General features: G+C 43.4%; 1 protein-coding gene and 1 pseudogene across 3 annotated transcripts in view; one reads left to right on the top strand and one right to left on the bottom strand.

Moving 5' to 3' along the window:
- Window positions 1–3,465: 3,465 nt before the first annotated feature.
- On the top strand, window positions 3,466–5,150 carry LOC310772819 (E3 ubiquitin/ISG15 ligase TRIM25-like; annotated as a pseudogene). Its single transcript has one exon. The product of its transcript is annotated as an E3 ubiquitin/ISG15 ligase TRIM25-like (transcript).
- A 2,453-nt stretch (window positions 5,151–7,603) lies between these two features.
- bin1b (bridging integrator 1b) overlaps window positions 7,604–22,500 on the bottom strand; it is a 38,809-nt gene continuing 23,912 nt past the window's right edge. The window contains exons 7-15 of one of the 2 annotated variants that reach the window (XM_083634296.1): window positions 20,394–20,479; window positions 18,437–18,512; window positions 18,206–18,261; window positions 16,096–16,140; window positions 15,221–15,263; window positions 14,932–15,069; window positions 10,593–10,646; window positions 9,906–10,007; window positions 7,604–9,200 (exon numbers count right to left, since the gene is read on the bottom strand). In XM_083634296.1, coding sequence (XP_083490422.1) covers window positions 9,099–9,200; window positions 9,906–10,007; window positions 10,593–10,646; window positions 14,932–15,069; window positions 15,221–15,263; window positions 16,096–16,140; window positions 18,206–18,261; window positions 18,437–18,512; window positions 20,394–20,479 — 702 coding nt within the window. In that variant the 3' untranslated portion in view covers window positions 7,604–9,098. The remainder of the gene's footprint in view (window positions 9,201–9,905; window positions 10,008–10,592; window positions 10,647–14,931; window positions 15,070–15,220; window positions 15,264–16,095; window positions 16,141–18,205; window positions 18,262–18,436; window positions 18,513–20,393; window positions 20,480–22,500) is intronic. The other variant, XM_083634297.1, reaches the window with a different exon arrangement.

Raw genomic sequence — 22,500 nt, 5'->3', positions numbered from 1 at the left:
TCATTTAACTTGATTTCAGTCAGAGACAACAAAGCAGTGCAGAGTTGAACTGTTTGTGAGTCAACTATTTTCCATGACCCCTGTTAATCCACCCCTGGGCTTGTACTCTCTAAATTCAGTATACATTTGACTTTATTTGATGTGGACCTTGTATTTGAAAATACAAGGAGTTGCGGCCAAACAATATTAAGCGCGGCAGTTTTCAACCTGTTTAGACTGAAAGCGGGGGAAGGGGGGGGAGGGGGAATAGACCAGAAAAGCCTTGTGCCATAATTTTCTTTATTTCCACCTAAATAAATAGATGACACATTTATTGATGTGCTCACCTATTACAATAGGTATTTCTGTATGTTTTCCTGTGCCAACATTCAGTATTAAAAATGTAAAAAAAAAAAAAAATACAGACCAGGTCAGGGTACTCAAGTAACCCATTTTCAATGGTTTTACATGGAAAAAACGAAATGGGAAAAAAGGTTTTTCCGCGTGTTTTTTTTTCTCGTTTCGTTTTTCCGTGTCCGTTTTTCCACTTCAAACTTTAAAATGGAAAAACGGATGTCATGGCGGCCCACTTAAAAACGGGCAACGGGCCGCAGTTGGCCCGCGGGCCGTAGTTTGGCCACCCCTGCTTTAAAGGCTTAACATTTTTAGCATTCCTTCCTCTCCCACCAGCTTCAGTATATCTGACACTGGACAAACAACTCCAATTCTGCTTAGCTTGGTAGGATCTCCCCATTCAGCATATTGCTTTAATAAATCAGGCAAAACCCACAGCTACTTCAAATGTAACACCATCATAAATACCACTCACTAGCTGGTGGACATAAGAACATACTCAACCTGAAACTATCACCTTCTATTCTCACCCTATGTGGCATAAAGGGGTTTAAAATCAATAAGGAACCCATCAACTTCCCTGCATGGAAACGGAGAGGAGTAACCAGCCTGGGGCACCTTTTCAGTGACGGCTCTCTCATGACCTTTGACCTTAAACAAACATACAAGCTAGACCATAAAAAAAGAAAATGTATATTCATAACTTCCACAACCTCACTCCTCCCTTAAAACATTACTAACTAACTAAATTAATTCCAACCCCCAAAAATGTCTATCACACCAACTCTTTTCCCACCATGACAATATCATTTCAATACCAATCAAATGACATCAGACTTGAAATGACATCAGACTTGAAATATACCAATCAAACAGTAATTGACAAATTGGTAGCACCTAAAACAAGTGTATTAGAGGTAGTGGTTGATTAACTTTAAATAATTTTCCAATTGTGTGAATAGGATCAATTCCTGCTTTTGAGCTCTCTGGGTCTGCTCCCTCTCCCCAGAGGCCTGCTGTGTGATCAGCCTCCCCCTCCTCCATGAGGCCAGGCTCAGGCTCCCCCTCCTCCATGAGGCCAGGCTCAGGCTGCCCCTCCTCCATGAGGCCAGGCTCAGCCTCCCCCTCCTCCATGAGGCCAGGCTCAGGCTCTCCCTCCTCCATGAGGCCAGGCTCAGGCTCTCCCTCCTCCATGAGGCCAGGCTCAGGCTCTCCCTCCTCCATGAGGCCAGGCTCAGGCTCCCCCTCCTCCATGAGGCCAGGCTCAGCCTCCCCCTCCTCCATGAGGCCAGGCTCAGGCTGCCCCTCCTCCATGAGGCCAGGCTCAGGCTCCCCCTCCTCCATGAGGCCAGGCTCAGGCTCTCCCTCCTCCATGAGGCCAGGCTCAGGCTCCCCCTCCTCCATGAGGCCAGGCTCAGGCTCCCCCTCCTCCATGAGGCCAGGCTCAGGCTCCCCCTCCTCCATGAGGCCAGGCTCAGCTGCTCTGTTGTGTTTTCCACATGATTGGTGTCCTGTAGTTACAGAGACATCGAAAGTCCCACGGCTGCAATTCCCAGCTCAAAATGTCACCATTTTTCAGGACAGTGGGATCAGCTGCCAGTAGTAGGCACTTTTCTTTGCTACCATAAGTAGGTAATTGACACTTCAAAACACATGATGCATGTTCAGTGTATTTGGATTATGTAATAAGAACATCACTGTAATTAGAACATAAAACCCAGTTAGGCTACATGTTTCAAAAAAGCTGGTTTCCTAAAGGTTTATTGCCTCAGCTGTCAGTTTAATATGAGGATACAATTGTTAATGCATAGGATCGAATGTAATCATCCCTTGTGCTAGAGAGTAATGTTAAAAGAAATTGTGTTGCCAAGAGTGATATTCTCATATACTAGGTGATTCATATGGACACCATAGCATCAAAGCTGCTGCATTGTTTTTATTGATTGGTTTGACTTGTACACTAATTGCACAGAACTATCACAGGAGTAAAAGCAGTCACACCTAGCTGTGACACTTGTTCCTAACCACAACACCACCTGGTGTTGGACAATGGGAGAACAGATGCCTGAATGGAGTGGATCTAAGCAATTTCATTGCAAAATTTGTATATGCATACATACATACATACATACATACATACATACATACATACATACATACATACAAACATACATACATAGATACACACATGTATATATATGTGTATGTGTGTATATCCTGATTCCTAGCTGCTGCGTGGCCTTGCCTGCTCTATTGGCATGCGCAGTGCACACTTGCTTCAACTTCGCATGTCATAGACATTGTGACATCATCAGTGACCGAAATCATCACAAATCTCACAATGTGGGACAAAAATTGGGGACAAAAATTACAGAGAAACAAACACTGAAATCATCACAAATCTCACAATGTGGGACAAAAATTGGGGACAAAAATGGTAGAGAAAGAAAAACAGCCAGAACCCACTTTACCTCTTTATATATATATATATATATATATATATATATATATATACACACACACACACACACACACACACACACACACACACACACACACACACACACACACACACACACACACACACACGTGTGTATGTATATATATATATATATATATACTGTATATATATATAAACACACACTCTGTACATGTATATATATATATATATATACTCTATAGAGAGAGAGAGAGAGAGAGAGAGAGAGAGAGAGAGAGAGAGGGGGCATTCTAAATGGTTTTACTGTTCAGTTTTCCACCAGCCACTTTGAAGGTTTTGAAACCTTATGTAATTTATGTATTTTGTCACATTCACTTCACATTGTAAATGAGGGCTAAACACACACACACTGCCTCTTTAACGCCGCTCCTCCTGGACTAAAGCAAAGCTGATAACTCCTCCCTCTGTCTCAAACACCCAGGTCCATTCTGTCCACATATTTCCTGTTTCTCCCCTTTCACAGATCTGCCAGTTTAAAGATGGGTGTAAACATGCTGTGAAGTGCAAGAGCTGAGGAGCCCATTCACTGCAGATCAGCACATGGAAATTAAGAATTGGTTTGGATCAATGGTGGATCAATGGTTTGGATGGATTCTTTCAGTTAAGAGCAAGTGAAACTATTTGACTCACTGTCACTGAGAAGTGAAATGGCGCAGCAAGGAATTCAGCTGGACGGGGCAAAATTCTGCTGTTCCATCTGTCTGGATCAAATGAAGGATCCAGTGACTATTCCCTGTGGGCACAGCTACTGCATGAGTTGTATTAAAACCTGCTGGGATGAAGAGGAACAGAAGAAAATCCACAGCTGCCCCCAGTGCAGACAGACATTCACACCAAGGCCTGTCCTGGTGCAAAACACCATGTTCGCAGAGTTGGTGGAGGACCTGAGGAAGACTGGACTCCAAGCTGCTCCTGCTGATCTCTGCTATGCTGGACCTGGAGATGTGGCATGTGATTTCTGCACTGGCAGAAAGCTGAAAGCCCTCAAGTCCTGCCTGGTGTGTCTGGCCTCTCACTGTGAGCAGCACCTCCAGCCTCACTATGATGTAGCTCCATTAAAGAAACACAGGCTGGTGGAAGCCACCATGAAGCTTCAGGAGAACATCTGCTCCCGTCATGACGAGGAGATGAAGATGTTCTGCCGTACTGATCAGCAGTGTATCTGTTATCTCTGCTCTGTGGATGAACATAAGGGCCATGACACAGTCTCAGCTGCAGCAGAAAGGGCTGAGAGGCAAAAAGAGCTCGGGTGAGTCGGAAAAAAATCCAGCAGAGAATCCAGGGCAGAGAGAAAGACGTGAAGATGCTTCAGCAGGAAGTGGAGGCTATCAATCTCTCTGCTGATAAAGCAGTGGAGGATAGTGATAACATCTTCACTGAGCTGCTCCGTCTCATTGAGAAGAGAAGCTCTGAGGTGAAGCAGCAGATCAGATCCCAGCAGAAAGAGGAAGCGAGTCGGGCTGAAGAACTTCAGGAGAAGCTGAAGCAGGAGATCTCTGAGTTGAGGAGGAAAGATGCTGAGTTGGAGCAGCTCTCACACACAGAGTTTCACATCCACTTTCTACACAGTTACCCCTCGCTGCCACGTCTCAGTCAATCTACAGACTCACCCAGGATTGATACCCGTCCCCTGCACTACTTTGAGGATGTGACTGCAGCTGTGTCAGAGGCCAGACATAAACTACAGGACATTCTGACAGAGGAATGGCCTAAGATCTCACTGACAGTGACTGAAGTGGATGTTTTACTGCCACAACCAGAGCCCAAGACCAGAGCTGACTTCTTAAAACATTCAAGTCAGATCACACTGGATCCAAACACAGCAGGCCCATATCTGTTATTATCTGATGCCAACAGAAAAGCAACATACATGAGAGAAGAACAGTCATATTCTAGTCACCCAGACAGATTCATTACTTACTACTGGCAGGTTCTGAGTAGAGCGGGTCTGACTGGACGTTGTTACTGGGAGGTGGAGAGGGGCGGGGAGGGAGTTTCAATAGCAGTCTCATATAAAGATATTAGCAGAACAGGGGGTGAAAGTCGATTTGGATACAATGACAAGTCTTGGGATTTAGATTATTACAACAATAGTTATCAGTTCTTACAGAACAAGATCAGTACTCCCATCTCAGGTGCTCTGTCCTCCAGAGTAGGAGTGTACCTGAATCACAGAGCAGGTATTCTGTCCTTCTACAGCGTCTCTGAAACCATGACTCTCCTCCACAGAGTCCAGACCACATTCACTCAGCCTCTCCATCCTGGACTGCGGTGTTACATCTATGGAGTCACTGCTGATCTGTGTAAGCTCAAGTAGACAGGTTTTTTTCTTTTTTCTTCTTTTAAAGAAACGCAAACAAAACAAAAAGACAGGCTCAGACACAAGAAAATAAGCTAAACAGAAACATACGTACATAATGAACATTCAATATTACAGTGGTGCTACCAGCCACGTACTGTAAGGTGCTTATGTGCTTGTAAGCGATGTACTTGAGATCTCACGCAAGGGCTCTATAGGAAACCAGCCGGGCGAGCCGTTGCCCCTAACCTCATCGAGGTAGGCTAGAAACGGGTCCCATATAGTTAAGTTAAGTGAGTTGAGTCTCAGGAACCGGAGTCTCTCCATAACAGAGATCATGTCCGGAACAATTGGAAAGAGGGTTCCATTCCTTAAGAATTCATTTTTTTGCAACAGTTGTCTCCAGTGTCAGAGATTGTTGCACAGCTGTAGTGAAGTTCAGAGAGGACTCTGCCTCCGGCTGAAGGGTTATTTCGTAGGCCATAGATTATAACCAGTCAAATATTTTGGCCCAGAATCCCACCAGTGAAGGCAGAACCAGAAGGCATGAGACAGAGTGCCCTCTGATACCTGACATCTATCACACATAGTGAAGAGACAGAGGGGTAAATCTTGTGCAACTTTTGCTTAGAATAGTGAAGACGATGGGTGAGTTTAAATTGGATCAGCTGGTGTCTACTATTAACTGAGCAGAGCTGTACCACAGACAAACTCCTATCCCATACAATATCAGATAACTCAATGCCAAGTTCCCCCTGCCACGCTTCTCTAATCCTCTCAGTAGAGGCGGTGATGCAGTTGTCAAACAAACATACAAACCTAGAAGAAGACAGGAATTATTAAAGCAGCAGTGTGTGCCTGTGTGTGTGTGGGGGGGGGGGGGGGGGGGGGGTTTTCGCCATCTTTGTGACTGCGCCTCAATTACTGTAGTGTTGCAACACTGCACTTTGCACAGATCACCTGTCAATCAAACAGTGTGGCTTGTATTTTCTGTTGATGCAGTTTGAGTTTATCTTCTCTCTGTTCAGTCCATCACTCCTGCTCATAATAACTACACAGTTCTTCTTCTGCTGTTGATTAAAAAAAGAGAAAAAAAAAGAACCGCAATACTTCCTGTGAAGCAGAGTAAAAACAATGGAGGATATTTAATCAATTGGATATAGACGGTTTTCACAGAATTGTGTTGCTATGGGAACAGTTTGAAACCTAGCTTATTTCCTGTCAGCTATTGTATTAGCAAACACTGCAACAGGAAATAAGCTAAGGGCAATTTAGAATGTTAAGTTAAAACCATCTATAGGTTGAATCACTTTGTGTCTTATCAGTCAGTGATAGAGAAAAGATAAACTGTTGTGTGGTCTATATAGTTCTTATGTTTGTTGTATTTGTATTGTTGCTGTAATATTTTCTGCGCTTTCTGTTCCACTGCATGGGCCTTAATGGGGCAGCACTAGACCTTTGTTGAGAAAAGTGCACTACAATGTAATTATTATTATTATAACCAATGGGGAAAGTATTCATTGTTTTCCTCCACAGTGCTGACATGCTGGTTTAACAGATTGATTGTGTGGATGAAGTGTATGTAGATGGAAACCAGGCTTTTAGCAGGTTTTAGTGATTGGATGTGTGACCAAAGTGATTATTTGCAAAGATCAATAAAGTTTTTCATTCCAAAGAAGAAAGTTCAAAGTTCAATTTGTATTGGTCATGTACACAGCCCTACACAGACAATGTGCACTGAAATGCTATACCTGTTGCCGGTTAGGTGGTATCCTATAATAAAATTGCCTAGGTGGGCGGTGTCTGTCTGTTAGCCACAATTTGCGTCACGAAAGTGACACAAAAGGTGACGGAACATTGTGACATCATCAGTGATGTCAAAAATCGCACATGGTGCATCGTTTCCAGAGTCTCTACCCTAGAAATTGAGTGTGCGTACTGTAGCACACAAGATTGCTAGTAAAACAAATTTTAAGACAGCAGGTTAATGTAGGCCTATTTCTCTTGTATTTTTCATTGCAGGAAGTCGAGCAAAGATGGTAGAAAAGATTTGAAACTATGACAGTATAACAAATGATTTTTCACACACAATGGGCAGTCTTAATGCTTAGAGAATCAAAAGTCAAACGTAGCGTGTTACCAAAGAAGAAACACTAGAGTCAAGATGGAAAGACTAAAGGACAATCCTGTTGTTAATGGAACTGGTTAAATGTATAAAGTATTCACTTGTTTAGATGGAGAGACTGAAGGACAGTGTGAATGGAGAGAGAGAGAGAGAAAGAGAGGGAGATTATTAGAATGGAGATATTATAGAATGGATATGTATTGTCAACTCCTTCATGTTAGTCTCTTGCCTTATAAACAGTTTCTTTTGAATACCCTTCTTTGCTCAAACCAATACAAAGTAAATGGATGAGACATATCACACGATGACACAGCACGTTGTTTAATTCATCTTTAATGACGCAGATTTGATCCAACCAATGAGTGTTGGTTACATGTACAGTAACGATGTGCCAAATGCACCTGTTCATTGTCCATTATTTTAATAATAACTTCCCAGAGTGTCAACATCCCTTTTTTAGGGTTAAACTTTGGTTTCAGCAGGATATTGTCTAAGGAGGACTGAACTTCTTGGGCTGACTGGCCATCACTTTGAACTGGTCAAAGAGTTTCAAGCTTCTTTAGATCTTTTCAAATGCTTCTGCCTCTCATTCATCTCTCCTGTATAGATACACCTGTAGAACTTCTATACAGCAAAGGACTGAAATGTCCAGGAAACCATTTCACTGAGTATACGTTTGATGGTCTAGAGGACACAGAGACCCAGAACCACATTACATTACTGTTAAGGAAAAAACAGTTTACATTCTCTCTCCCAGTATACAAAGAACATCTAAATAGTGGTAGCTATAGGAGGCATAGAAAACATTCAGCAGCCCAGTTAGATAGTTAACAGAGAAGTTTTGCATTTCATCAGTCAATGGGGGAAATTATTTTGAATCAAAATAAAACTCCATGTAAATTAAATTAGACATTCAATTCAAGCCACACATCAAGTCCTGTACTCAAAATGGGCAATAAAATAAATTTAAAGACAAACCACTGTTCCCTCTGAAAATATTATAAGCCCAAAAACACTTTAATACATTTCCATATGCACAGCAAAGGCGCCGCAAACATTTTTTGTTTTGATTAATTTGCTGTGGTGTTCTCCAAGGCTAGTTTAGGACCGGTGCATTTTTCATACAATCATCGCCATAGTTGAGAGTAATCCCAAGTTTGTCCAAACCTGGTGTCAAAGTATTTGTTGTGTTACAAAGTAAATGACAATACAACCAAAAGCTTCATGCAAGGAACTGTGAAAAGTTCTCAAAACCTTTGTTTCAAAATCGGTTGACAATACAGAACATAAAATATTTTGACATTCACTGGTAGCCTACATTCATTAGTTACGGTATTTCCTTTTTTATATTGCTTACACACTATTTTGGGTTTCCATTGACAAAAATGATAATTAAGGAGTAGGAAAGCAAAACCAAAAGGCATTGATACGTTGAATTTTAGATCATTGTCCGTCATTCACCACGAGCCCCAGCATCAGGCAGGGAGGTGAAGTTGGGCAAAACTCGGGATAAGAAGATAGCCTTTTATCTTTATCACGATGTAACCAAAAACGTTCAACTTGGTTTGTGTCAATGTGTGTCTATATGTGTGTGTGAGATCAGTGATGAGTTATACTTAACTGGCACTGTTTTCTAACCCCACTCCAATGTGAACCACACACACAAATCAATCAATTTTGTAGCCATGGAGATAGATTGCCCTTGTATTTCAATGCGCAACTCTAATCATGTAGTAGCAGTACATTTTGATTTAAAGAGCCACATTCTGTGATGATTCAACCGTGTCTCTCCAGAGGAGATGGTCAAGGGGTTTGGGCTCGGGTTTCATGTGATGTTCAGCTCAAACCTTCTGGGTAAAGTTCTCGGGGAAAACGCCTTTGGCTGCATTATCTTTCTTCTGCAACCACTCAGACTCCTTCGTGCCCATGAGCCAGCCATCATCCTGCACAAAGACCCAACAGTGTAAGGCTTTCAATGCAAAACATTCCATTTTGGGACCTGATGCTCTTATCCACAGTGACTTAGTTGCTCTACACTTGCACAATGGGTGCAAGTGTAGACTAAGCATTAATTCCTAGATCACCAAAATTACAAGCAACTATCTTGGTCAGAGCCAATGCGTATAATATTTTTGAAATGTATTACTTTGTTTGAACGTGACTCGTCGAGGAGAGGCCATGAATTACTTCTTGAAAAATGGAACTAAATGTCATCTAAACTAAAGGCCTAAACTTTAAGACGGGTAAAGTAAAAGTAAATGGAAGTGAAATTAAATGCAAAAGGGAAGGCCAATATAAATCTAACAGTAAATGCAAAAGTAAAAATGTAGTACCTACAGTCCTGTACCCTTGATGTGATGTGAGATTATTTTGTGTTTTATTTCATTTTGTAGCAGCGGCAGCAGTCCGGGTCTGGCTTAACTAGGCTTGCCACGCATGTGTTTCAACAATGGGGCGTGAGTGAGTGGGTGGGGCTGAGTGAGTGAGTGAGTGAGTGAGTGAGTGAGTGAGTGAGTGAGTGAGTCAGTCAGTCAGTCAGTCAGTCAGTCAGTCAGTCAGTCAGTAAGCCGCTGACATGTTCCTTGGCCAGCCCGTTCTGGGTCTGGCAAGAATAAAATTGAGAGTCAAAGTAAATGTGATGCACTGACCTGTTCATCAGGATTGTCAAAGGCCACAACCAGCACGACGTCTCCAGTCTTCAATTCCAGCTCGTCACCATCAGTAGCAGCATAATCGTGCACCGCTTTTACCTGCAGCACAACATGGCATAGATACAACATGGTTCCTACATATTTTTCACTCAAATTCTATGCTTACTGGCTTATTTGACGATATTGGTCAATGTTCATTATGATCAATGCTTTAAGTGGTCTAAACTAAAACTTTCCCCATACATTTCCAGACCTCTGGTGTGACTGAAAATACACTAATTTTCGGTAAATTTCCAGACGTTCACTGTAAAAAGTGTTTAACAAGCCATTTAATCAATACTGAATCTTGAAATCTTGAGATCATTTCACTTATGTACAATTGAAATCAATTAGTTTGAAGAAATCTCTTAAGGTCTTGAAGATCCTGCCTCAGCCTGCCTTGTTTCATGATATTGACACACTTGCTTATAGAAAATGGCTGAAAGAAGTGAAACTCCATTGGAAACAAGTGGGATTTGAAGACCTACATATGAGACTAAGACTAAGATGGACATTTGTGCAGCGTCTCAGTGTTGGAAAGCTGTATAATTGAACCTCATTAGAAAGTGCATATCCTTCTTGTTCAAAACCAGTGTATTTGGCGATTGCCTTTATGAATCAGTGAGGATAAATGCCAAGTCAAACCTTGTAGATAAATCCTGGAGGGAGCTCCCCATCGGAGCCATTGGTCACCACGTTCTGAATGGCAAAGAGGAAGAGAAACGCCTGGTAAATTATTAAGGAAGTCCAAGAATGGTTAACCATTTCTTAAGTAGGGATAAGACAAGTGTGTGTGGCTAATGTAGACAATAGACGCCTCGGAATGTTTGGAGAGCGGTTACCGATGGTTACAAGGCACATGCCAAGACAGATTGTAGTGTTAAAACAAAGAACACAGCTAATATGTGCAGAGATGTGAAGAGCGTATTTGTCTTTCCGCTCTGCCTCAAGTTTGGTTTAGCCTCTTCACTGCCGCCAGAGGAACGTAACAGTGTGTACCCGTAGTCTGTAGCCTCCGTGTGGGTCAAACCCTACCTGGGCCTCTCCATCATCGCCCCAGCAACCCTGTCCCACTTGGGCACCGTCGTCATCCCAGTTGGCCTCGGCGTACGACTGAGCGGCAGGCGCTCCTTCGTCGTCCCAGCTGGGCTGCGTGTAGCTCCGGGGGTCGGAGCTGCCGCCGTCATCGTTCCAGCCGCCTCCGGCCTCTAGGGGGTACTGGTCATCATCACACTGGGGCTCCTGTGCTGTGGGGGTCTGCTCTTGCTACGAGGTCAGGGAAGTCACGGAGCGGGTGGCGGTGTTTGGCGGGCGTACATGGAAGCGGGCGGGATGGACGGAGGAAGTAGAGGACAACAGACGCCAGAGGAGCATTTGGGGTGACACGGGGTCAGAGGGTATAACAGGGTCACGGCCCGGGGTTGTAATGGGGATCATGAAACCGAGGGAAAGAGGGTTTGAAGGAAAGAGAAGAGTGAAGTTGGAGAGCTGTATTTCACAGGAGAACGAACAGTACTTCTGGTAGTTTGCTGGTGTGGGCAAACCACTGAGTGTGTTTGTCTCCCTCTCAGCGTTCTTACTCGCCTGGTAAAAACCATCCTGATCATGTGACCTCACATTCTGTTTCGCTCTATGTATCAGTCTGGACTTCAATTTCAGTGGGCGGGAGTACTTGCCTTGACAGACAACTCATTCAGCTAATCAGCATCACCAAATCCAATCCAAACCTAGTCAGAAGAACGGCGAAAACGTCCTTTCCCGCAGAGGAACTCCGCTGGTGCATACTTGTTCTTGTTTAATTGTTGTATTACTACAATAACTGCACTTATGGCTGTGTTTACTCTACTAACGTTAACGTTAGCGCTCGTTGTTTCGGGGAGCCGCCATTACTATTTTGCCAGTGGTGTCCCTGATTGGCCGGTTACGTCAACTACAAGGCAGCTCCATGATTGGCCCATGGACTTTGTGATTTCTGGAAGTCGCTGGGGACGGGGTGGAGTCCAGACTGATCCGCAGAACGAAACAGAATTCCCATTCTCCTTTTAAAACACACGAACACATGCTTACCCATGAGTCCCATGACGCCGCCTTCCGTGAGGCAGTGAGAGACAAGAGAGCCAGTGAGGTCAAAGTTCAAACATTCTTTTGGTATTCATGAATGCACTCTGTGCTCCTATCAATTATTATACTGCATGAACGTGTCTTGTAACCAAAAGGTCAAAGGTTGGATCATCACAATAGCCAATGTGTCCATCAACAGCCACGTGTGATGTCAACAACGATTTTTTTGAACAAGACACTGAACGTCTATCTACACACTTTTTAAATAGCTCTGGGTAAGAGCTTCAGCTACAGTAAATGCTTAAAATGCAAATAAAATGTAAACGTTGACTGCCTGTGTGTCCCTCCTCTATCAGTGGCTCCTTTTTAAACTCCAGTCAAATTGAACATTTGCAGTCAAAGTGAGCCTGAATTAGCATGCACACACAAAGTCATGCAGTGTGGACCTAGTTTAGTTCTAGCGCGTGCACGCACACGCACGCACGCACGCACGCACGCACGCACGCACACACGCACACACACACACACACACACACACACACACACACACACACACAGACACACACACAAACTGTGTTTACATGTACGCTGGAAATGTATATTATCTCCAGCATGAATGAAAAATGGGAAAATCCCCCTTTTTTTAAGTTTCAAGTAGGACTGAACAATTAATCGAGATATTATCTAAATATAGCAATCTGGCCAAATACAATATCCAAATAGCAGAAGCTGCCATTTTTTTGATAAAGGTAAAATGTGTGACATTAATGAAGTGCTGTAGTGCTGGCCTACCTAAGTTTCTTTGGTATATAATAGTTTTTCCAGTGAAAAATAAATAAATATATATATATATATATATACCATATCGTGCAGCCCTAGTTTCAAGTAAATGGTCTTTGTCTGGTTGTGTTGAGGTTAGTGAGGTTAGTCCATTCAGAATAACACTAAATTGATAGATTAATATGAATAGATGTTTAGGCTGCATGTAAACACAGTCAGTGAGTCAGCTGCCAGCGTCTGAAAATCAAACTCCGGCAGAAATGCCCCGACGAGCGACACCCACCTGGGGGGCCGGGGGTGTGACACCCACCTGGGGGGCCGGGGGTGTGACAGGCTGCAAGACCTCCAGATCCCAATCTAGCAGGTTCACCCCTGACGAGGGCTCACACTGCTTCACATGTAGGACAGAGGCACTTGGGTTTACTACACAAGTGGGAAGTAGGCTATCGCTCATCTAGTTGGTCGAGAAGATGCCACAGGTAGTGCTAACTTTAAAGGAATACTTCACCCAAAAATGAAAATTCTGTCATGATCTACTCAACCTCATGCCAAGTGAAACACAGGTGAAATGTGTTAGTCCAATACACAGGGAGGCTGCCAGCACAACTCCATAGCAGCCTTTTCCAAAACAACTGAAGTCAGTGGGGACCAAAATACCCATATTTACACCATAATTGATTGCAAATCTTAACTACTAGGCATCTCGAGCGCTGCGCACGCTTGATTCCTAGGCTCACCCTGCAGCTCGCCAAGCTGGCCCTGCTGCTCGCATATGCAGCTTGGCCGCAGCGCGGCCTCGTCCTGGCTGCTCCTTGATGGCATACTTCAGGGATGCTGGATCATCTGTCCTGGAGCTGGCAACATACAGCTGTTCATGGCTGAAGACGGGGGTCCGAAGCCAGACTCCCAATTCTTTCAGTGTCTGCCCCTGGGGCTTGATTTTGCTCTTATGACATCACTGATGATGTCACAACTGCTTTTATGACATCACTGATGACATGACAACCTCTTATGACATCACTGATTATGTCACATTGCCTCTAACATCACTGATGATGTCACAATGTATGACATCACTGATGACATCATCACTGGGACTTTGTGTGGGTGTGTGTGTGTGTGTGTGTGTGTGTGTGTGTGTGTGTGTGTGTGTGTGTGCGCGCGCGTGCACACATGTGCATGTGCGTCTGTCCCTTATGTTTGTGTGTGTGTGTGTGTGTGTGTGTGTGTGTGTGTGTGTGTGTGTGTGTGTGTGTGTGTGTGTGTGTGTGAATTTATGACATCACTGATTATGTCATCAGTGAGACAGACAGCCAAACAAACAAACAGAGCCCTAGTTCCCTTTTATAATATACTATAATATAATATAATATAATATAATATAATATAATATAAGATAGATAGATAGATAGATAGATAGATAGATAGATAGATAGATAGATAGATAGATAGATAGATAGATAGAGTAGATAGATAGATGCAACAAAATGGTGTATAGGTCTTTCTATTCACAGTGTGATTGTTTGTCTGTTTTTGTTTTTGAACTCTAAAGAACAGGTCCCCATTGATTTTTGTTGTTTTGGAGAAGGCTGCTACGAAGTTGTGCTGGCGTCTGGCAACCTCCCTGTGTGTTATAAGGACTAACACAGCACCTGCATTTCATTTGTCATGAGGGTGAGTAGATGATGACATTTTCATTTCTGGGCGGACTATTACTTTAAAGTAGCCACTGGTGGTGGTGGGGGGGGGGGGGGGGGGTAAAAGTGAAGATAAAAAAACAAAAGTGGGGCAGAAAGATGTGATGGAAGAAGATGAAGAGACACCAGGGTGGAGAAGAGACACCAAGAGACACCAGGGGGGAGAAGAGACACCAAGAGACACCAGGGTGGAGAAGAGACACCAGGGTGGAGAAGGAATCCAAATAAACGCTGGGAGAGTCCAACTCGAAAACCAACGAAGGTGTAAAAGGTCGCAAAACTTGGGAAAAGCAAAGAAACAAGCTGCACTCTCACAACTGAACCAGTCACAATTAACACGCTTTGGCTCTCTGACCCTTGAGAAATGAAGAATAAGAAGTTACATCCACAGAAAGAGTGCGTAGGGGAAGAGCTCTGCCTGCGAGGCAGTTTCCAGGCGGTCTGACCTGCGGCGCGGTCATAGCGGAGGCCGTGTTCGAGTCAAACACAAAGTCCTCATCTCCGTACAGGTCCGAGTCCCGTCTCTGGTCTGGGGAGGGCGTCGTTCTGGCCGGGGGGCGGCCAGGAGGACCGAGGGAGGGCCTCTGGACGGCGAAGACGGGTTAAACCACACGCACGAACGCATGCAAAAGCAGTATAAGGGACACAGAGACACACAGGATTAGTAAACATAAAATGATGGTGACAGGAGAAAAGAGTCTTCTTGTGTCTGTGCTTCATTTGAGTGAACGTTACCTTTGGTGGTGAGTCCGTCGACGAGCTGTGGTTGGCTTCTTCACTGAGAGAGAGAGAGAGAGAGAGAGAGAGAGAGAGAGAGAGAGAGAGAGAGAGGAAGGGGGGTATAAAAGTAGGTCCCAAAACACGCATACATTCAGTACTCCAGTCCCGCCACATGAGGGCAACTAAGAGCTTCAAAACAAACATCCAGCTCAACCAAAAGGCCAAGTCTGTTTACCAAACAGCAGGTCAGATAGGTAAAGTCACTGTGAAACATGGCAGACAATCAAACGGTGAAACATGCACATGACAATACAGTGATTAGGTTAGAGTGGCGAGTTAATCTCTGGAAGGTTACAGGTTCAAATCCCAGACCAGCCAGACACTTAAAGCCACAATGAAACGACATGTGAGCATCTTGCTTTCTTAGTGTGATGTATTTCCTGCTGAAACAGGATGTAGGGGCGGGACATAAAGCGGGGAGGGATCATTCAAAAGTGCAAACCAATGGGAGATCAGTTAGGGAGAGAAACGGGAGTTTTATCTTATGACAGGGGCAGAGCTGTATTGGTTGGAATTTGTATATACACTTCCTGGTACACAATGATTTCACCACTGACAAATTCCTATTTTCTAGGAAGTAATGGGATAGGGCAGGCTATAAAAATACAATATTTTTGTGTGTCATCTTTGGGCAGAAATGGTCAAAGTATGATATGAGTTAGAATGAGCTCAATATTTTCATTTCAGTGTGACTTTAACGTTCAGTCTGTTAGAGGAGCTGGAGCAGCCCATTGATCAGCAGCATATGACTGGGCAGATCCCATGTACGAACGTGTTGACCTGTATTCATGTAAAGTCCATGCTCAGTCAGCTTTTACAGCAGATTTTACCTCTTCCCAGCATCTTCTGTCTTGTCCGCTGCAGTAACACCTTTTCTGCAGTGGGGGGCGTTGTGAACACATTACTCCAATTTTTCCTGTCTTGTGTAATTCTTTGAAATCCATCTATCACAGCACGTCTTGATCTTACTTGGCGCATTATGGATGTTTTAATAGCCTTTTTTATGAGACACTATTTTGTCTTTGACACAGGCCGGGCATGTTCATAATATTGTGATACTTTAAATGATTTCAATAGCCCCTAACAAAAGAGTATCAAATATATGTACAAACACATATACACTATATAAACAACATTACATTTTGAAAAAGAGTGGCAGTAGTGCCTGTTGCAGTATCAGTGGGGGATACTGCATCTAGTTCTGTAGTTTTGACCTTTGCACTCCTTGCTATTGCTTGGATCTAGTCACCCAAAATTTAAAGGGACCCTACAGGAATTAACATTTCTCTAAACTCTATTTATATACAATCAATTAATAAAGACATTGTTAAAATTGCATTTTTTGGAGTGATTGAGGTTAAAGTTACTACATTTTCAAAACCCCATCTTTTTTCCAAGGAGACTCTGCCCTGATTGGCTCCTCACTGATGAATCACTGAAATCCAACCAATCAGGGGCCAGTTTGCAGCATTTAAACTTTAAACTGGGGTGCATTCAATCTGATAACAGTGTGCACCATTTTGCCATGGTTTCCAGGTTGAACGCAGTGAGCAAGCCCACCCCCTTCCCTCTGATGATGCGGAAGTTAATTGAAAAGCTGTAGTTCCTCGAATGGCCACTAGGCGTCGGGGGCAGTAGGCATTCCCCCCATGTTAAAATGCCTTTGTAACAGGATTAGTGAAAAGAAGTGATCCGCACACCTGGAGCTCCCGTTTGAAGGTTTTGTATGGGGGCGTGGTTTCGGCCGGATGTGGGCGGATATTCGACCCATTTTTTGTTGTTGTTGTTCCTCCCCAAATTTACAGAATAGCTTCAGCTATCAGCTTCATCTTGTTTCTTCGGTCGCTATTCTCTCTCCTGAAGATTTGTTTACCGATGGGGAGAAAGCCCCACGTGATAGCCACCCGTCAATCTCTCTCTCTCTCTCTCTCTCTGCTCAACGCTGTAACACCATTTTATTTTGAAATTCAGTTGACTTTGCCATTTCCCACGGATATTGTCGCGTTTTTCCTTCATGGCTTGACAGAAAAAGTCTGCCTTCACGCGCCTAGTCGGCTTGAAAATAGAACTCACGCCTAAACGATAAAATCGGCGCAGCTCAGGCGAGGCGTGGGTACACGCAAGGTTCACGTTGAGGCGCCCTGTGTACACAGCCTCATTGACTAAAAAGGACGCCTATTTAAAAGCGTGGGTAAAGGCAAGGCGTAGGCAAGGCTTGGGTGCTGTGTGTGAATGTAGGGTAACACACAGAGCACACAGGGTGAGTTTTATGAATGGAAAGTGAAAACGATACGTATCATAGCGCATTTCCCAGTGCGCATACGCAAATCTGTATCACGTAGATGATAGAAAAGGGGGTGATTGACAGATCGCCTGTCCAGTGATCGCGCAGCTTGCCGATCACGGACCAATAGCAGGCGGAGCAGCGGCTCTGGGAAACTCCCATCTTACATGAGCTGTGCAAGGACTCAACTCATTCCCTCCCACTCTGCTGACGAAAAATCAAGATGGTGACGGCCAACGTTTGAACTCCGCCAGGGAGAAGAAATTTAATGGGATAGCTACATCCATATTATTTATGTCTATGGTTGAACGTCATGTTTCCCCGAAATGGTGTGAGACTGTGTGCAACAGGCTTTAAGGTACATTGTCCGTCATTTGATGGCTGTCTCAGAGATGTTACCCAATCAGCAGCGATGTGTTTATACAGTGGGTCCAACAGATAGTTGCAACGCTTGTGTAACACAACAGGGTGTTTCTATGAACCACTGTTCCGTTTAAATAAACGTTTTGCGGTTTGAACGCACCTCAGGTTTACCTCATTTGATAGAGGAGCTGCTGCTGTCAGCCAATCAGGGCCCAGTATTCTGATGACTTTTCATTCCATTTAAACAGAGAAGTGCGAGACTTTTAAAACGTAAAGTTGCAATGTTCACTCACTTGGCCAGTCGCTGTTCGTCCAGTTTGGTCATGACGTCGTTCAGGTTCAGGCTGAGCTGAGCAGAGACATGAGAGAAGAGTGATGTCACTTCAGACATTACACACACACACGCACACGCACACACACACACACACACACACACACACACACACACACACACACACACACACACACACACACACACACACACACACACACACACACACACACACACACACAAACTCACTCACCTTGCTCATCTCTTTGTGGAACTTGTCCTGATATCCTGCCAGGTTCTGGAATGTGTTAACATAGACGCCAACACGACTGCACGCGCGCACGCACGCACACACACGCGCACACACACACACACGCACACACACACACACGCGCACACACACACACACACACACACACACACACACACACACACACACACACACACACACACAGAATGAGAATGTGTCAGTGCTTGGCGTGTCTGTAATGAAACAGCAACAGGACACAGCAGCTTTGCAGACTGAATGTAAGCTGGGCAGAGCCAGCAAGGCATCTCGGTGTCCTTCATCTTCCTCTCAGTGTGGAAAAAGCCATCAGATTCAGCCAAGATTTGAAAGAAATGTATTTGTGTCTAAAGAGAACTAGAAATAACCGCTTCGCAGTTGCATGCCTCCGCTAACAAGTTAAGTCGCAGTTTACATCCATGTCTGTCCCAGACTCATAAAATACATGTAGTGGAGACTTTGAAGGAATTTAAGTGTATTATTATTTTTTGTCAAAATGGAAGTTATCCCTATATTGACATGTATGATTGTATGATTCCAGTGAATGATTTCCAGTGAGAAACATGCTGTCTTCACTTCAAGACTATTTTTTCAGAGGAGTACAGAGGACTGATAGAGAGTTTCATCACACGGTGCAACAATCACCAAGCTCAATATCAGCTAAATGAGCTTATGGTGGACTACCAGAGGAACAAGAGGCCACACCCCCTGTCCTAGCTGTCATCCAGGAAGAGGAAGTGAAGAGGGTGGACTCATACAAGTATGAGTCCAAAAGGGTCCAAAAGTAAGGGTCCAAATCAATATAATTAATGTGATTATGAAGTCAACCTTTTTGGTGTCTGCAAAAGTAAGTGACAGCCCTTCCACAATTTTTTGTAGAATGACCCAAGATCGTTTTCTCAGCTACAGTGCTAAGTAAAACATTATGATGTCACAGTGAAGTTGACCTTTGAACTTTTCGATGTCTTCATCAATTTTATCCTACTAGCGGAATACCCGTCCAGTGTAGCCTCCATGCAGAATGGTGGAGGCTATGCAGCCATAGAGAGCCAAAGTGAACGTCACTTCCTGCTTCAGCATGTGTACCAAGGGATTTCATCTGCCATTTTATTTTCGTAACTTTTCGTAAAATGCTTATAAAAATAGTTTTACTTGGTCAAACCAAGCGATTCAGCTATATTTAGAATCCAGAGCGACCATAGAACATTTCACTCGGACCAAAACTAAAAAAAAACATATTTTCTTTAAATCCGCAATTTTTTGGTCCGAGTTGGTCCGAGTGAAATGTTCTGTGGTCTCTCCTGTTTCTAAATATAGCTGAACCGTTTGGTTTGAACAAGTAAATCTATTGTCATAGTCTGCAGTGCCACCAATTACTGGTACTGCATGGTATCCACCAAGATACCATCACGTCGGAATGAGATGTTTGGAGCGGGGGAGTCTGGTGCAGCCCCCCCCCCCCGGGCCCGGCAGAGTAGTTCCGGAGCAGCGGATTGAGTGGCCCTGACCACGTGACCACCTTCGACCCTTCCTAGAGGGCTGACCGTGGGTAGCTACTGGGACGTAAGTTGGGGCTTGGCAGTCATCTCAAATTTGGTCATTTACACTTCCTGAAAGTTTCAGTGCGATCGCAAGTAAAATAACATAGCTGTGGCCAAACACAATTTCTGCTCACTCACTCACAGACACTTCACATTCTTATTATAGGATTAGACATTTGTGAGAGATTTTGTCATAATTAGCGTATGAATTCTTGAGTTGTGACCAAAACCATCTTTTTTGAGGTCAAGTGACCTTGAACTTTGACCACCAAATTATAATCAGTTCATCCTCAAGTCCAAGTGGACATTTGTGCCAAATGTGAAGAAAGTTGAAGTTAATGAGAATGGGATGGATGTAAGGCCATGGCTGTTGAAATTGTTACCTCTCATAGAGCGCTGGAAGCTCGTCCTGTAACTCCACGTTCAGCTCCTCAAAAACCTTCTGAGCTCGGCCCAGCTCCTCCTCTGCCTGCACACGCACACACACACACACACACACACACACACACACACACACACACACACACACACACACACACACACACACACACACACACACACACACACACACACACACACACACACACACACACACACACACACACACACACACACACACACACACACACACACACACACACACACACACACACACACACACACGGCAAAGGATGTGTCACCACTTTGTGTGTCTGTAATGAAACAGTGTTAAGGATGACAGCTTTCCAAACACACGCACAGACACACACACACACACACACACACACACACACACACACACACACACACACACACAAAGACAGAGCTGTGAATGCGGCGAGTGCCACAATGATGCGAGAAAATCTAAATAAAGACTACGAAACAAATAAAGGGGATTTCTGCTAAATCTATGATACAAACAGGAAGACTGCAAATAAGAGACACAAATAAGAGCAATCCTGTGTTACTGTGTTTCTGGCTTTACTGTGCTTTTTAGATATTTTTAGATATTGAACTAATTTTAATATTTAATATGTATTGTGCACTGCAATTCAGTTTGCTCATTTTAAACTGCCAGAGTGCATTTTGGTGACACATGTATTTGAATGTGTAAATAAAGGACATATAATAGTTTTAAGTGTAGTAAATTAGTGGTTTTTCCCAAATAAAATCTCTTTCAACTGTTGAATGAAGGCAAAAATGCCCCAGAATTGATAGAAAAAGCTCTGTCGACGTGTATCACAATTCCCAGAGGTGTGACAAGTCAACTTTGCTCAAGTCAGTCGAGGCACAAGTCTCTAGTCAAGTCCCAAGTCTAAAATAGAACAGCAAGTCAGAAGAAGTCCAGTATCAATTTAATATCTTAAAGAAAACTAAATATATCTAGAACTTTTCAACATAATATGGTTTTACTAGGATAAAAACTTGGCAAGAGCATGAATTTTATTTCTATCATCAGTTAATAAATTCAATCATTCCATACAAATTCAGAAAACAAATCAGAACAAATCTCATCACTTTCAGTGATTTACACAAACACAAGATCTCAAGTCAAGACTTTAGAACCCTTTTCAAGTCATCAGAGCACAAGTCAAAGTCAAGTCAGCAGAACCCAGGTCAATCAAGTCTCAAGCAGTTATGATTGTGACTCGGGTCCCCACCTCTGACAATTCCTATTGCAGTTACCAAAAAAAAGAAAAAAGCAGTGTATTTTTGTATGCATCATGCAGTTCTCAGGGGAACACATATGACAACATGGTCTCACTGCAGTTTGTGAAATACTCACGAAAATTGTATCTATAGATTTGTGTACATGGACACAATTTTTATATATATTTTTTACGTGAGATGAACACGACCTCGAAACGGGCGATGCACATGTTGTGGACACATACTGTATTATAGGGGGAAAACGTGCGTCCAAAACGACCTGAATTATGTTCCTCTACTAATTTGAAAATTTAAGTTTACGCAAATAAAACAACTTGTTATTGTTTGGCAACTAAAACACATTGGTTAAGGTTAGAGAAGTGGTTTGGTCATGGTTAGATAAGAAAAACGTTTGTTAAATGTGGCTGTGAAAACGCTGGAATTCGAACTGCGGTCATCGAACCGAAGGCAGATTTTTTCCCCCAGCACGGCGAAGGCATGTCCCGCCCTACTCTGCCTCTGATTGGATTGGTTTTAGGCACGAGCTGAGTGATTAAAAGAGAGAGTGGCGCCAACGGTAGTCCAAAAATGCTTGATAGTCTCTAACGTAGCTATAGAGTGTGTGGGGGAATAGTTCCAGGAAGTACGTTTGAATGCATAAAGTAATGCTGATACTATTTGATTCTTTAAACGTCTTACCTTTTCAAGGTACATCACAAACGGTCCATTCTGCTGCAACTCTACAGCGTGGCTTAAAGGTATGCTATGCAACTTTATGGCCCTTCAAACATAAACAAACTTTCTTCTTTTTTACATATTAAAGTCATATTCTTGAAGAGTAGGACTTCTAAAATGGAGAAT

Source organism: Poromitra crassiceps (genome assembly GCF_964638095.1).
Source record: "Poromitra crassiceps genome assembly, chromosome: 3".
In the NCBI taxonomy this organism is placed as follows: Eukaryota; Metazoa; Chordata; class Actinopteri; order Beryciformes; family Melamphaidae; genus Poromitra; species Poromitra crassiceps.
The sequence above is the reverse complement of the archived record's forward strand: the minus strand, read 5'-3'. Positions and strand labels throughout refer to the sequence as shown.